The sequence below is a fragment of the Vidua macroura genome, chromosome 8 (assembly GCF_024509145.1).
Source record: "Vidua macroura isolate BioBank_ID:100142 chromosome 8, ASM2450914v1, whole genome shotgun sequence".
NCBI lineage: Eukaryota > Metazoa > Chordata > Aves > Passeriformes > Viduidae > Vidua > Vidua macroura.
In genome coordinates, this window is record NC_071578.1 from 21,265,308 (window position 1) to 21,279,532 (window position 14,225).

General features: G+C 36.0%; 1 protein-coding gene across 2 annotated transcripts in view; it reads left to right on the forward strand.

Annotated features, from left to right (window-relative positions):
- ADK (adenosine kinase) overlaps positions 1-14,225 on the forward strand; it is a 271,769-nt gene that overhangs the window by 121,361 nt on the left and 136,183 nt on the right. For both annotated transcript variants that reach the window (XM_053984208.1, XM_053984209.1), the window contains exons 5-6: positions 1,449-1,621; positions 6,415-6,523. In XM_053984208.1, coding sequence (XP_053840183.1) covers positions 1,449-1,621; positions 6,415-6,523 — 282 coding nt within the window. The remainder of the gene's footprint in view (positions 1-1,448; positions 1,622-6,414; positions 6,524-14,225) is intronic.

The window sequence follows — 14,225 nt, forward strand, 5'->3', positions numbered from 1 at the left end:
AATACAAGGATAAAATTGATATCCTTGTATGAAATGTATTCTCTTATTAGGGTTTTTTTTTAATTTATATTAGAGTGGTATGGAATGGATAAGCAGAGTGTATGCATTTCACAAATGAGAGATTTAATGCTGCCACCATCGGATGATAAAATCTTTTTTCTCCTTAAACTTTATTCAAAATTGCTCCAAGAAAGAGACCTTGCAACTTTTGTCCACCGTTGTCTTATTTATAAAGACTTTACATGACTAAAAGTTTATTTTTTTTCTCTCTCTTGCTCTTCCCTGTGGAGCTGGTAGTAATAAAGAGACTAAGTCTGTATTTGCAACTTAGTTACTTGACCTTTCTACAACCCACAGCTAGCACTAATGCAGCTTTGTAATGGAGACATTATCATTTATTTAAATCTTGATTAGGAAACAATTATAAGTAGGGTTTTAGTATAGCAGAAAATTGCTGTAGCCTTTAATTCATACTATAGATTGAATGGATAAGCTTGCTGACTGTAATTAGAATGAATTATAATGACTTCAGTTGGCTGACTCACCACCAGCAGAGTAGGGCCTATGATTGTTCCTTCATATTTATTTTTTTGATTCACTCTTGATTTCACATTGCTGATAACTGCTGTTTTTTAACTTAGCACAAAATGGAGTTACGTTTACAGCTGAATGATACATTTGTTAAAGGGGAGCTTTATGAAATAACCTGGTGCCTTAGCAACATTGTGCATCTGCTCTCTTTCTTTACAATTCAACTGACAGAGCTGCTCTTAGTAAAGGTGGAGATTAGATACTTTCATGTGTGGTTTAACAGTGTAAAGAGAGAGCATTTCCTTTTTGCATGCAATTTAATGGTAGATACAAATTATTATTTTGAGTACCACTTAGCTTTTATATATATTATGAATGTTGCATAATGTTGCTTACGTTTCTCAAATGTCTTGTTTTTCTTATGTGCTCTTTTATTTTTATAAAATTTATTCTTTTTATTTATTTATGTATTTATTTTATTTGTTTAGGGTGGTTTTGTGGGCTCTTTTTCCTTTTTTTCTTTTGTATTTTCCACAATTTTTCTTTGAAGATACCATATGTTGCTTGATTAAATATAAGTGTAGGGGCAACTCCTTTGAGCAAGGAAACTTCTTTTTGTATACCTTGTAAAAACATACAAATGTACTTTATTTATAATGAGCTACATTTATTTAGGTTTTACATTAGGTGTTACAGGCTCAGTGGAATCATTAAGGGTGAATTTTGTTTTCTTTGCTGCCCTTTCCTCTTTTGTTGTACAAGATGTTTTTTACTTCAGGCATGCAAGTGTTCTTTAAGTCAAAATATAGGCATGGAGTTCAATATGGTGAGTGGAGAGGAAAAACGGCAAAAATAATATACCAGGTATATTAACATTGTTTTGTGGTTTTTTTTTTTTTTCTCCTGCCAATCTGCAGTGGATGATTCAGAAACCTCACAAAGCTGCAACTTTCTTCGGGTGCATTGGCAAAGATAAATTTGGAGAGATTTTGAAGAAGAAGGCTGAGGAAGCTCATGTGGATGCCCATTATTATGAGCAGAGTGAAGAACCAACAGGAACCTGTGCTGCCTGCATCACTAGTGATAACAGGTCAGGGGCTTTTGATATTTTCTGAAGATACAAATGCAGTTGGCCCAGTGAATGTAGCCTAATTTGCTTGGAGTATCCAGCCTTGAAAAATTGTGATTTGAATGATAAAGTGTTATCACTGGTTTGAGACAACACAGGACTGCCTAGGCCATAGTTCTGGGCTGGGCAGTGTTAATATACTTTCAGAGAATAGCAGTTATATTATGGCCAGAAAGTGTGAGATAATAATATACTACTTCTTCCTGAACTTGACAGCTTCCACTTGCTGTGGAGAGAGAAAATATGTGGGAGACAACAGCTGGTTAACAAGTATGTTTATGCAGCCTGTGTGCAAGCTGATTGGTACATTAGGCTTATACTTGATTGGCAAGTGAGAAATATACCTCAGGTGGCCCTGAGTTTAGCGAGACACTGAGTTTAGCTGTATGCTGATAGCTGTCAGCATACAGCCGGATTGAAAGGGTTAATTTCATTTTATACAAGAAAAAAGCTTTTTGTTTTTTTTTGTTGCACTTGTTGAGAAATTCTCCTAGTACCTGTAATTCTGTTTGTCTACATTTTAGAATCTTATGAATTTGTCTTTTTTGTTTTTATTTGCTACTTTTTTGCTATTAATTTTTATTGACCGTGGCCCTTTGCTTTCTTTTTTCATACTCTGCTCAGAACTCTTGAACTTGTATTCTACTTCTTTGCTGATTACCCTCTGACAATTTGTTTAGAGATTTCAAAGCCAGCCAATTAGGTTAGCCTTAATTTTGAGACGTTACTGGCACACATCAGTCCTCCCTGATTTCTGACAGCATTTAGATTTTCTGATGCTACATACTGAATCAATAATGAAACTTATATCCGTTACCCTGAAGAATATTTTCTTTTTGGCTCAGAATAAGATAAAAATATCTGTCGTTATCCTTTTTGGTTTCCCTCTGTGGCTTTCAATGCCATTGGTCCTGAGGACCTGCTCTTTTCCTTTCAAAGCAGTATCAGGAGTTAGTAGAATTTATTAAGGTGAGATAGGAGTCCCCTAATTAAAGTCCACACCATAATTTCAGAGAAGTTGGTGAATGTTCTGGGTAGAGTTAGAAAATGTGGTAGACAGCAGCATGAATTGAAATGAGAGACAGAGGAGGAAGTGTTTTCCGTATAACTTGTAGAACTCTAGAACAGTGTTAATTAGAGCAGACATCTGAGAGAAACCCCTGCAGAAGGCAGGAGCAACTTCAAAGGTAGATCAGGTTTTTCATGACCATGTCCAGCTGGGTTTTGAATATCAGAAAGGATAGAGGTTGCACAGGTTTTCTGGGCAAACTGTTCAAATGTTTGATCATTCTTCATGGGAGAAATTATTTTGATGGTATTCAGTTGCAGTATTCCTTCCAGCTTGTCTGTTCTTTCTTGTGTTCAAGAATAGTCTGGTTCCATCTGCTCTGCAAACTTTCATTAGACATTTGAAGAATGCAGTAAGGTCTCCCCTTAGGTACCTGTTCTTAAGGTTCACCCAAAGCCTTTCTGCATTTAAGTGTTCCAACCTCCTAATAATATTGATGGCCACTGCTGGACTCACTGCTCTATGTTAGTGTCTTGTAATGGAAAACTCAAAGCTGGATACAGAACTCCAGATAAGCTGTAGAGACAGAGGTTCTTCTCCTTTCTGGATATATAACTTCCTTTGTCCTCCTGTCTGCATGTTTGCTCATATACACCTGGGTGTGATTTACCTTCTCTGTGTCATGTACTGCTGACTCATGTTCCAAGCCTGGTTCACCAGCATCTCCAGGTCCTTCTCTGGAAAACTGTGTGAGATCCTGTCAATATTCAGCCTATATTGTTGTGTATAATTGCATGACTTTGCATTTACCTTGAAGCTTTCTGCCAGCCCAGTTCTTCAGGCTGTTGCATATCCACTGAATGACAGACAGCCCTGTCCTCCAGCTTGTCAACCTGTCCCTCCCAATTTAATGTTGTGCATAATGTCTTACTCTCTGGAATGAATGTACATACTCTGTTGGGGAAGGAAGTTCATTCATCTTCATCTGGAGTTTTGACACTAATTATGTCTACGGACTTCCCCCTTCATCTCCAAGATCCATATTCAGTTTTTCAGAGAGAAGAAAAGCAATAAAGATGTTTTTGCTGTGTGAATCTCTCTGTCTTCAGTCACATAGTGTCTGTGTATACATGCTGTAGCAAACACCATTTTCTAGATAACATGATGGGAAACTGACATCAAGGCTGTCGATAGGCACACAATATGAATTTAAGAAAACCATGTGCATCTCAATGGAATTTAAAAGATTAGGTAAATTTGTTCATAAGAATGTCTGCAAATACTTCTTTGACTTAATAAGCAGTATTTTTGGTTTGATAACATAAACCACTCTTTTTTCTTAATATCAAATATTTGCTCAAGGACTAGACAGGGGCTTCGTCTCAATCGATGCTTAAGAGCAGCAGGGAGTTCATGCTCCTTGGGAGAAGAAAAAATAGCTGATGGTTGCTGCTAAAGACTTTATTGTGCAATTGTCCATCCTGTGAGAGAAGTTTATTCTCAATCTTTAATTACCCTCTGATTGTTTTTTGGTTTTTAGCATTTTCTATATTGGTAAGAATCACTTCAACTTTGCCCTAGTTGATAACACTATTTATTGATTTATCGCTTGTCCCAGCTCAGATATGTGCTAACTTCCTTCTTCAACTCTCTTGTCTCTTTTGGAGTACCTGACTAGTAGCACTCCTGGTTTTCCTAGGAAGTGACTGTATATATTTATGTTCCAGATGCCCTGAGTTAAATGTTTCTTGCTTCTGCTAACTCTGTCTAGCTTTTTGCAGGAAAGGGTTCTGATCTGATGCATGATTACCATCCTGAATTCTCTAGTTTAGCAATACTAATATGCTTTCTTTTCTCAGAGCTTTTCAAGAAAATCCTAGCACATGATTAAACTCTAAAGTAATACCTACGCTCTGTCATAGTCTATGACTTTGATTTGTGTGTTCTGCTTAGAAATAACCACATGCACAGTGTCTCCATTAAGCTGTTTCAATTGAAGCACTCTGGCTGTCTCCAATTACTGTATTTCATTGAAAAAATATCTACCTAGTCTGTGCCCCACATGTTGAACTTAGTGCTGTCAGACTTACAGTTTTAATTTGGAAAAGTTCAGTGCTTTGTCGTCAGTGTAGCAATCTTTTATTACCCATATGTGCAGAGCATCTCTACAGTTGGATGTAGCCACACAGAGCTAGGTTTACAGTTTCAGGGGCATGTGGTAAGTGAAAGGAAACATATAGAAAGTCTTTGCTCAGTTTTCTGGAACATAATTGCTTTTCACTTAGCAACATACGTAGACAGACAAGATTTTTTTTTTTCAAACTATGTCCTTGATGGATATTACGGTTTGCCAAAACTGAAAGATTTAATTTCCTTTTAAAGTTTGATTTACAGAAAATTGCCATGGTTATGCACATGTCTTTCTTGGATTCACTTGGTTCTCCACTGAATTTCTTGTCATTGAAATGGTAATAATCATGAAGAATGAAACTTGTTGCCCTGTTACTTGTAATGCTACACAGCCTTGGTATATTTGTTCATAAATTTTTCTCATTTTTTTCTTTTTTCTCTTTTCCAAATGTACATTAGTTTTCATTGTATTTAGATTTTAGAATTAAAGAGATAAGCCCCAAATCTGCTCATGGGATGAAATGACAGAGAATAGTAATTTTGATATATTCAGATAAAGTTGATCTAAAGTTGATGTGTTAATGTTAAAAGGGCATCCATTGACTATTAAATTTTGAAAATTATATTTAAAGCTCTGTATGCTAGCATGGAAATAATCTGTTTCCCAGTGCCCTTTCTCTAAATATTGCATGTTATTAAACATTCTCATAATGCAATTGTATAGAAGAATTTGGTCATGGTAGCCAGAGTGGAGAAGTAGAGGTCTTGTTATGACCTCTTTTGAGGAGTACGTGTGTACGTTTTGTGTGTTTCGTAAGGCTGAGTGGAGTGGGTGAAGAAGATGATTTAAAATAGAATGAATCTTGCATGTAACAGAGGCAATGTGATACAAGTATTTTTGTTCTTGGTAATGGAAGTTGTGTCCCACAGCTTGTGTTATAACTTGTTAGGAAAGAAGGAAGTACAAATGAGTTTTTGGTAGTGTTCCAGTAATCCACAGCTAAGCCAAAGTTTTTTTTAACAGTTCATCATCTAAAAGTAGGAACCTGACCCTTTTTTATTTGCTAAAGGAAAATGTGAGCCTAATGGGGGGGAAAAAAAAACCCAAAAGAAACCCCTTTTAAAATAATATAACTATTCATTGGAAAATTAAAATGGCAAGACTTACATATCCATCAACCTTTTTCTTCTAGTGAGGGAAAATAGTTTTCAGAAGATAAACTGGAGTAACTGCTTTTTTTTAGGTGTTAGATATTAGAGGAGTTTTAATGAAAATCTGCAGATGCTAAAGCATGTGGAGGGAGTTGATCACAGAATGAAACTAAGGTTGATTCAAAGCAAACGAAGAAGAATATAATAGTCATCAGTTACCTAAACTATGTAGCTGGATTTAAGATACATTATTTAATATAATATTTAAATTATATTTAATCTATTATTTAAATATATTATTTACTTTTCAGGAAATGGTCAAATAAAGTATGTGTGGCTTGTGGTGCTCTTTGTTAATTGCTTTTATGTTCTGTAGGATCTTTGTGAAATTGTGTTCATTGTGAGAAATTGGCAGTACTGTTGTTTACAGAGGGTCTAATACTTGTTCTTCAATCACTTTCAGGTCTCTTGTAGCTAACCTTGCTGCTGCTAATTGCTATAAGAAGGAAAAGCATCTTGATTTGGAGAAGAACTGGAAGCTGGTGGAAAAGGCCAAAGTTTATTATATAGCAGTAAGTTCAGCCTCTTTCAAATTGCTAAAGTTTGTGTTACAGTATCCTGAAGTTTAAGCAATGAGTAGTATGTCTGTTGTATGTGCTTTTGAATGATTTTATAGGAAGATGGGGAAAGAAAATGACTGCTTCAATTTCAGCACAGTTTGATTTCTTCAAAATCAGATGTACAAATGCAGAAGTATGTTTTAGTTGTATGTTCACTTAAATTGATGGGAAAAAATCATAAGAGCTAAACATATTTTCGGAGCTTTTGTAGTAATGCATCAAATTTACATTTCACATTTTCTAGTAAATCGTTGTGAAGGATGCACAAATTATGTAGAAAAACACTATTAGCATAATTATTCACTGCAAACAGTTTGAGCTTATTTGTGTGAACAATCTTAATTGCTATTTATTCCATAGTAATTACTGTGGCACCTTATAACTCAATATTTCAGAAACAATGAGTTTGACAAATCTCTTAAATGTGGGTGGTGGGGCAAACTGATTTTAATGATTCTTCTGGAATAAAGAGGAGTTTGAGGGGTTTGAGGATGGGGCATTAGTAGATTCACAATTAGTATTCTTTTTTTTACCATCCAGAATGAACCAATCCAGATAAATGTATTTGTGTAGATTATGTCTTGCCTAAATAGCAGTGGTGAATTTGTTTTCACCTTGCTCTCAAGTTGATATGACTGATCAAAATTTACCAACGTAGAACATCTATGACAGATTAAAACCTCATAACATGCGTGTAATATATGGATTCTGTATGACAACTGTTTCCATTCTGCTACCTGAGCTATATGGGAGCAGCTGGCAAGAAGTGTAAAAACTTGATTATCCAGGAGTTACAAGTTCATTGAAAATACAGTTACTTCTTTTAGATGGTGTTAATGTCTCCTACAGCCAGTTAGTGTGCAGTGCTGTAGGCTTTACATGGTTGTTATTGATTCTTGTGTATGGCCAAGACTGCCCCTTTATAACTGTCAAAAAATACTTACAACCTTCTCAGTGTACAAAGAAAACACCTCCCGCTGTTATGACCATATGTTTGTGCTGTAGTTAAAATATATGTAGGTGTATTGTCTACTAATTTTTTATTGCTGTTTTATTCATGTGTTCCGAGTTCTTTATTTTCCAAATACCATGCTTGGGAATTTACTGCTGTTGACTGAAAAATTTTGAAAGGCTAAGAGTATAGTTTAAGTAAAGAAGAACGACAAATATCCCCAAAAGTTTTACTGCACTAAATTTGGGGTTGTTTTTTTTTTTAAATTTCCCAATGCCTGTATATCATTCCTAATGAAGCTTCCTATGTACAATTTGGAAAACTTAAACTTAGTGGAGATGCTTCAGGAAAACTGTGAAATATTACATGATGTGCTAAACAGGTTTGTATTTTTTAAGATAAAGCCTTCCTCATGTTTTAGTTCTGAAGTCACTCTTCTGTGTTCAGTCAGTTTGATCACTTAAAATTTTGACTAGGTGATTCACTACACTGATTCTTGTATATATTAAAAGCTGTTTTTCTTGGATGCCAATTCTACAATATCCAAACTTTGTCTAGGAGACAGAATTATTGTACTAAACTGAAAAGAAACCCCAAGATGTGCATGTGATAATGGATAGAAAAATAACATTGAAGTGCTAATAAATGGTTTTATATATTTACAATGTGAAACTCAGATTAGTGAAGTATATGATTTATAGGAGGTGTTTTGAGTGAAGAACCTTGTTCACATGTATAGCAAAAGCACTCAAGGATGGGATCAACTCAGATTTCTAGGACAGTATTATCACTTCAGATTACAGATTGCATATGTAACATTACTGAAGGAGAGGAGACAGTGTAGAACCATCCATGGTTCTTCATGCTACAGTGTGCTCATGCCCTTTTCTTTTATTTAGCTTCTTTATTTTTGGGTTTGTAGTGATTACCAGATTAAATGAAACCATGTAGTGAGCAATTACCACTCCTGAGGTAGAGGGTAGCTCTGAGTCATTAATTTGTCTGCTGTTGTCTGTCTTCACTTTATTCTTACCTTCCTTGACTTTGCACTGTGCATATGTTGCTTTTCATTTCCTTCTTTCTATCTAGCTGTCACCTATTTCTGGGATTGCATTAAAGTGTATGTCAGTGACAGATACTTAGTCTGGAAATCCATGTCCTGAGATGATCAAACAATTTATTTTCTAGGCAGAACTGGGCAGTTGTTGCTTTAGGACAGGTCTCTGATATCCCGTGGTCATCTATATGTGCTTCCTAGAATAGATAATATGCTTTTCAATGCAGCATTCAGCAGAATGACCCTCACATGAAACTTAGCTCTGAAATCTAATCAATTCACAGAGGGAGGAGTAGGTACAAAGGAAAAGATAGTGAAGCCGTGACAGAGCCCTTAAAAACAACTTCTGTTACCATGAATGAACACAATACATTTATTTTAGCCATCTGGTAATCAGATCCAGCAGACAAATTAGAGAAAGACTAGTGGAGAATAGGACCCAGTAAATCACAGATAGAAGCAAAATACAGAGGCTGCCCCAGCTTTCTTTCTTAAAGATGGTAAACTTTGAAGGTGTATTTTAATCCTTTAAAATTACTCTATTTTGTGTCATTTAAGATAGGCTGCATGTACTGTCAAACTCTGCAATTTCTTTCCCTTCTCCAGATACAATTCCTATACTTGCTGTAATTTATACCACTGACATAGTATCTTCCATTCTGTCATAATCATTTTGCTGTGCATCAGCTAGCTGTGCTGCTGGTGTCTGATTAGAATTACTGTGAGGAATTTTATTTGGTTCCTACTGAGGCTAGAAGATGTCTCTTCCTCAGACATTTCCCTTATTTCAGAATACATTGAGAGTCACAATAGCACTAAACACTGTCATTCAGTCTCTGGAGCTGTGAGTGGGACACAACATGAAACTAATTGTAAATTTGGGGGAGGAACAGGCAAATTAATTTTTTGTTTGTTTGTATTTTTTCATTCTGTGACTTTCTGCTTGTTGTCAGGACTTGCATTTTAGAAATTGTAAATGTCAGGGTTGCATCTTACAAATTTGGGTGATAAAACTCCGTATTTGTGCACCTTGTCTTATTTTAAAAGGCGTCTGTGGGAGTTGCTGGTGTTCAGCTTCTTTAACATTACACACAAACATTTTGACATTATTAATGCAACTTGCAGTATATAGCTGGTAATTTTTGTAGTTTACAAAGGCCTGAAATGCAAAGATATTTTTATTGTCAGTGATTTTGGTTTAAAAAAAAATGTTGATAAGAGCTACTTAGAACAGCAGAAAAAAATTGAGGAGAATTTTAGTCAATTGACTCCAATGGGTAACTCTGTGTTACTGTATATAAGTAAGAAATTTTGCATTTGGTCTTCCATAATGGGAAGAAAATGGAAAAGGAGAAAATGCTTTCCTTCATTAAAAACTGCACATAACCTTGTGAAATCTTAACTGTATCAATTAATACATACAGCTTGCTCATACAGGCAGCTGAATTTTAACTTTCTCCCTGTATGTGAACGTGATTGTTTACAAATGTGGTGGCTTCCCAGATATGTGTTTTCTCCTGTTCCAGTTAGCCATCCTTATTTCAGCCAGTTATTTAGTTTTACTCAATTTGTCCTTCTGTCCAACACCTGCATTTGTTCAATGTTTGCAGTTGGTGATTATGAGGTGGATGGAACACTGGCATTTGATGCTCGTATTTTCTTTGTGTTGAAGTAATGTATTTCTTCTTGAAAGTTCCTTCTGCGCTTCAGTTGGGTTTTTTTGTTTGGTTTCTTTTTCTTTCCTTTACTAAGCATCTGAAATGGCAGTGTTGACTGCAGTTGTGTTCTCAATCTGTGGTAATGTGCGTCTTAGCTTAGAATGGATCAGTAAAGTGGTTTCCAAAACCCAAACAAATCTTTGTTATTTCGCTGTTGTTATTTCAGAATCTGTAAAAGTTTAAACTATTATCTTCTCCTACTTCTGCATAGCCAGTACTTGAAGTTTCTTAATGATGATGCCCTTCAGTTGTACCACATCGAGTATAAAATGTTCTAATGCTGCTTAGATTTGTTAGCCCACAGTTGAGTTACATTCAGCATCTTCTGTGCTTACAGAGTTAATATCAAGTGTAGTTTATTTTGATGATAATGACAGTTCTGATAAAGACCAGGAATTCTGGGCTTAGCCAAGTTTCCAGGAGGAAATGTCATTTATTACAGCAAATCATAATGAACCCAATGCAGCACACCTGTCTGCTGGAGAAATTTTTAAAACTCCAACCACCCTGGTCTGTTTCAACAAACACTGGGGTATTTTTATATTTATTCTCTTTTAATGCCTAAGTGCTTGTCTAAGCAGAGAGATACTGTGGTAGTGTAGTGGGCTTGATGGAGGAATTATCTGGTTTCAACATGAGTCTGTCAAAACATAAGCTTGATGTCAGCAATGAGTAGCAAAGCTTCAATAACATTCTACAGTATTTTACATGGGGTTTGGCTATTCTACTTGAGAAAAAATGCTGATTATTACAACAATGTAAGTATAAATGAAATTTCTTTTGTGCTGTCTCTTCCTTTTAGAGACTTATCAGTGAATGCATTTTTATTGTAATTTACTGCTATGATGAGCATGATAACTTACAATGGACTGTGATAGGCTTTTTCCTTTGAAATGTGCTAGGTCTGTGTGTGCATCACAGGAAACAAGATACTGGCAGGAAGCAAAATATCCCTTAAAAAGGACATTTGTTTGAATAACTTCGCAATAGTGTTTTCCCCATTGATAACTTTTGCCATAATGCTCTGGCACCAGTGTGTTATGCCATTTGACATGCAAAACTGTTTCTCACAATGACGAATAGGTTTTATGGCCAGGAAAACACATTACTGAGTATGTCAGCCAGAGAGAAGAAGGTGCAGCTAGCAACAGTTAGTTGTGGCCTGTTTTGGTGGCCTGGGATAACATCCCCTTACTGAAACCCACTGTCTTGAGGCATTGTGTTTTCTGGATGTCATTGCTGAAGTGGGATGCATTTGTTGTGGAGAGATGGTACACTCTGTATCTAACCAGGAAGTAAATCTGCCATTTACTGGCTTCCAAAACAAATATGGGGAAAGGAGCCTTTCTCTCTCATAAATACAGAAATCCACAGCTTTATTTCTTTGATTAAAATGCAAAAAATGCTGTGTCTAAACCAGCCACATGTTGTGTCATCCTGTGACATATTTAGGGAGTGCATTATACTACCATTTCAGGTATAACTTCTCATGCATAAACTATCTTGTTTGTGTTTTCCCAAGTAACTTACGTGAAAAAATGAATGAGAAACCTTTTTCTTATTTTTTGTTGTGAAATTTGGTCTTCATGATGTCATTCTTAGAAGTGAATGCTTTGTACTTGATATAGAAAAATACGTCATCAGCTTTTAATGAAGGTTGTACGTCCTGTTTCTGTAGGATAAAATTAAAGACAATCAGTCTAACATTGTAAAAATATTTAGTTCTAAATGTTCACCTCTGCTATTAACTGTATTTTTTAAGATGAAGAACATACATATTTCTTTTTCAGTCGTTCTCCTCCTACCCCAGTAGCCTTTAAATTGCAGATATGTTTCTTCAGCACAGTAATTAGTGAAGTTCAGTCATCGCTCCTTTTATCATGTGATTTTTGTGTGGTTTTTTTAGAAGAATGCCTTATTAGAACACTTACACAGCCAGTCTAGCTGCAACAGCCAGGCGGCAATAGCAGTGCCATTTTTCACAAAGAAAATGTTGAAAAGGAGCCAAATGTTTGGTGGCAGAGTCTGTTGCTAGGAAATCAAGTTCCTGAGGCGATTAATGACAAAGCAAGCAATAAAAAGAAGGCAGAATTACAGATTTAAAAGAGGGGGGAAAAAAAGTGGTTGGTGTTATAATTACCCAAAGAAATCCGTGCTCATTAAATTGGCTGTTTTTATGATTGACTTTAATTGGAGGTTAGCTCAGATATTTAGCTCCTTTCCCACCCCTTTAAACACACACATGCACATAATCTGTAGAACTGCAGACTTGTTTTTCTAAGCATTGAGAGGAGCTTGCCCTGTAATTTGATCCCCACTGACAGATGCATTTTCTATGCTGCCATTTTGAATTAACCTATTGTGCAACAATTTTCCTCAGCTCTGTTGAATAAAACATCAAGTCTTATTACCTCAGATGGATTTGATAGAGTAAAAGAATGTACTTCTAGCTGAAGTAGACTATTTGCAATGAGTTCAGTGATTTGAACTCTGCCAACAAGCCCCAATAATTTGTGATGTATACTTAAAGAATGAAAGAGAGAGGAGCCACGTGGGGGGTCTTTTTGGCTGTATGAAGTTCAAACATAAACCTTGGAGTAATATTGTTGTGTGTGCTAAGGTTATGTCCCAAGATCAAACCTTTTTAGATAAAGTATGTTAACTGAGATTTTTTTACTATTAAGCAGATTAGGTTTGAACTAGAGATTTTCTTACCCCAGTAGTTACCCAAACTGTCAGGCTACTGTGGGATTAGAAAAATAAAAATCAGTCCCCTCTCCCAGAAGCCCCAATAGTTGGATTTTACCTCTGAGACTTCTTTTGTGAAGAGAAATTTTCCCTTATAAAGTTAGGCTAAAATAAATGATGTTTTACAATTATATTAAATTCCAAATAATTCTGTGATAAGGGGAGAACAGGATTTCACCTTATTCACTTTTCTGCCCAATTAGAAAAACTTACACAGTTGGTTCAACAAAATTTTGGCACAGAAATGGGAAAGCAACTGACCCTGACATTTAAATCCTGTCATGTTTCATTGCTCGTTTCAAGACAATATTGCCTACTTGGAGCAAGTGATAAGTGAGAAAATAACCTTTTACAATACCTGCAAGTGAATACACAGAAGCTAACTGTAAAAACTAAATGATTCCATAGCTCTCTGAATTCCGAACCAAACAGTGAAACAATAGAACTGTGCGTATTCTGTCCAACAAAACCCACATCACTAATCAGATGCCAATGCCAAGCTGTCTGCTTTGTTAAATACCCAGGTTCCCTGAGGCAAGAAGACAGCTGCTATAACTACTATGAAATTTGGTAGCTCAATCTATTTTTGCTACCCTTGGGCTATCAAGCTACTGTTAATTCAGACCACCCCAATTGGTACACTTTAGGGATTTTTTTCAAAGTGTTTGTAATTAAAATGATAAAACATCATTATTACTCCAAAGATGTTGTGCACGCTTTGTATTTGTCAGATACCTACAGAGATAAACCCAGCATGTAATTTTCATTGACATAATGGTTGTGATTGCATTACCCTTTTAAAAGTATATTGCTTTTTAAAGTGGGGGGGGCGGGGTGGGGAGAAGAAGGGGAAGGGCATGCTTTTATTTCATTAATAGAATATGTAAATCTGTTGAAATACTAAATCATTCTCTTGGTTGTAAGCTACTTGTCTGCAAAGACTGAATCAGGCTTAGCAGCAGGCTGAGGAGTGCTGAGAATTGGTGTTCACAAGGGACAGGGACCTGCTGTGCCACCCACAGCTCACTGCAGAGACCTCTGCTCCCAGGTGCCTCTGCCTTTAGGGACACTGTGTCTCAAGTCCTATGTAAAGTCTGGGCAGACTTAACACACTTATTTAAATGTAAATTAAAAAGGGAAGACTTCACACTCTAAGTGGTGAGGTGAGTCAGTTGGAAT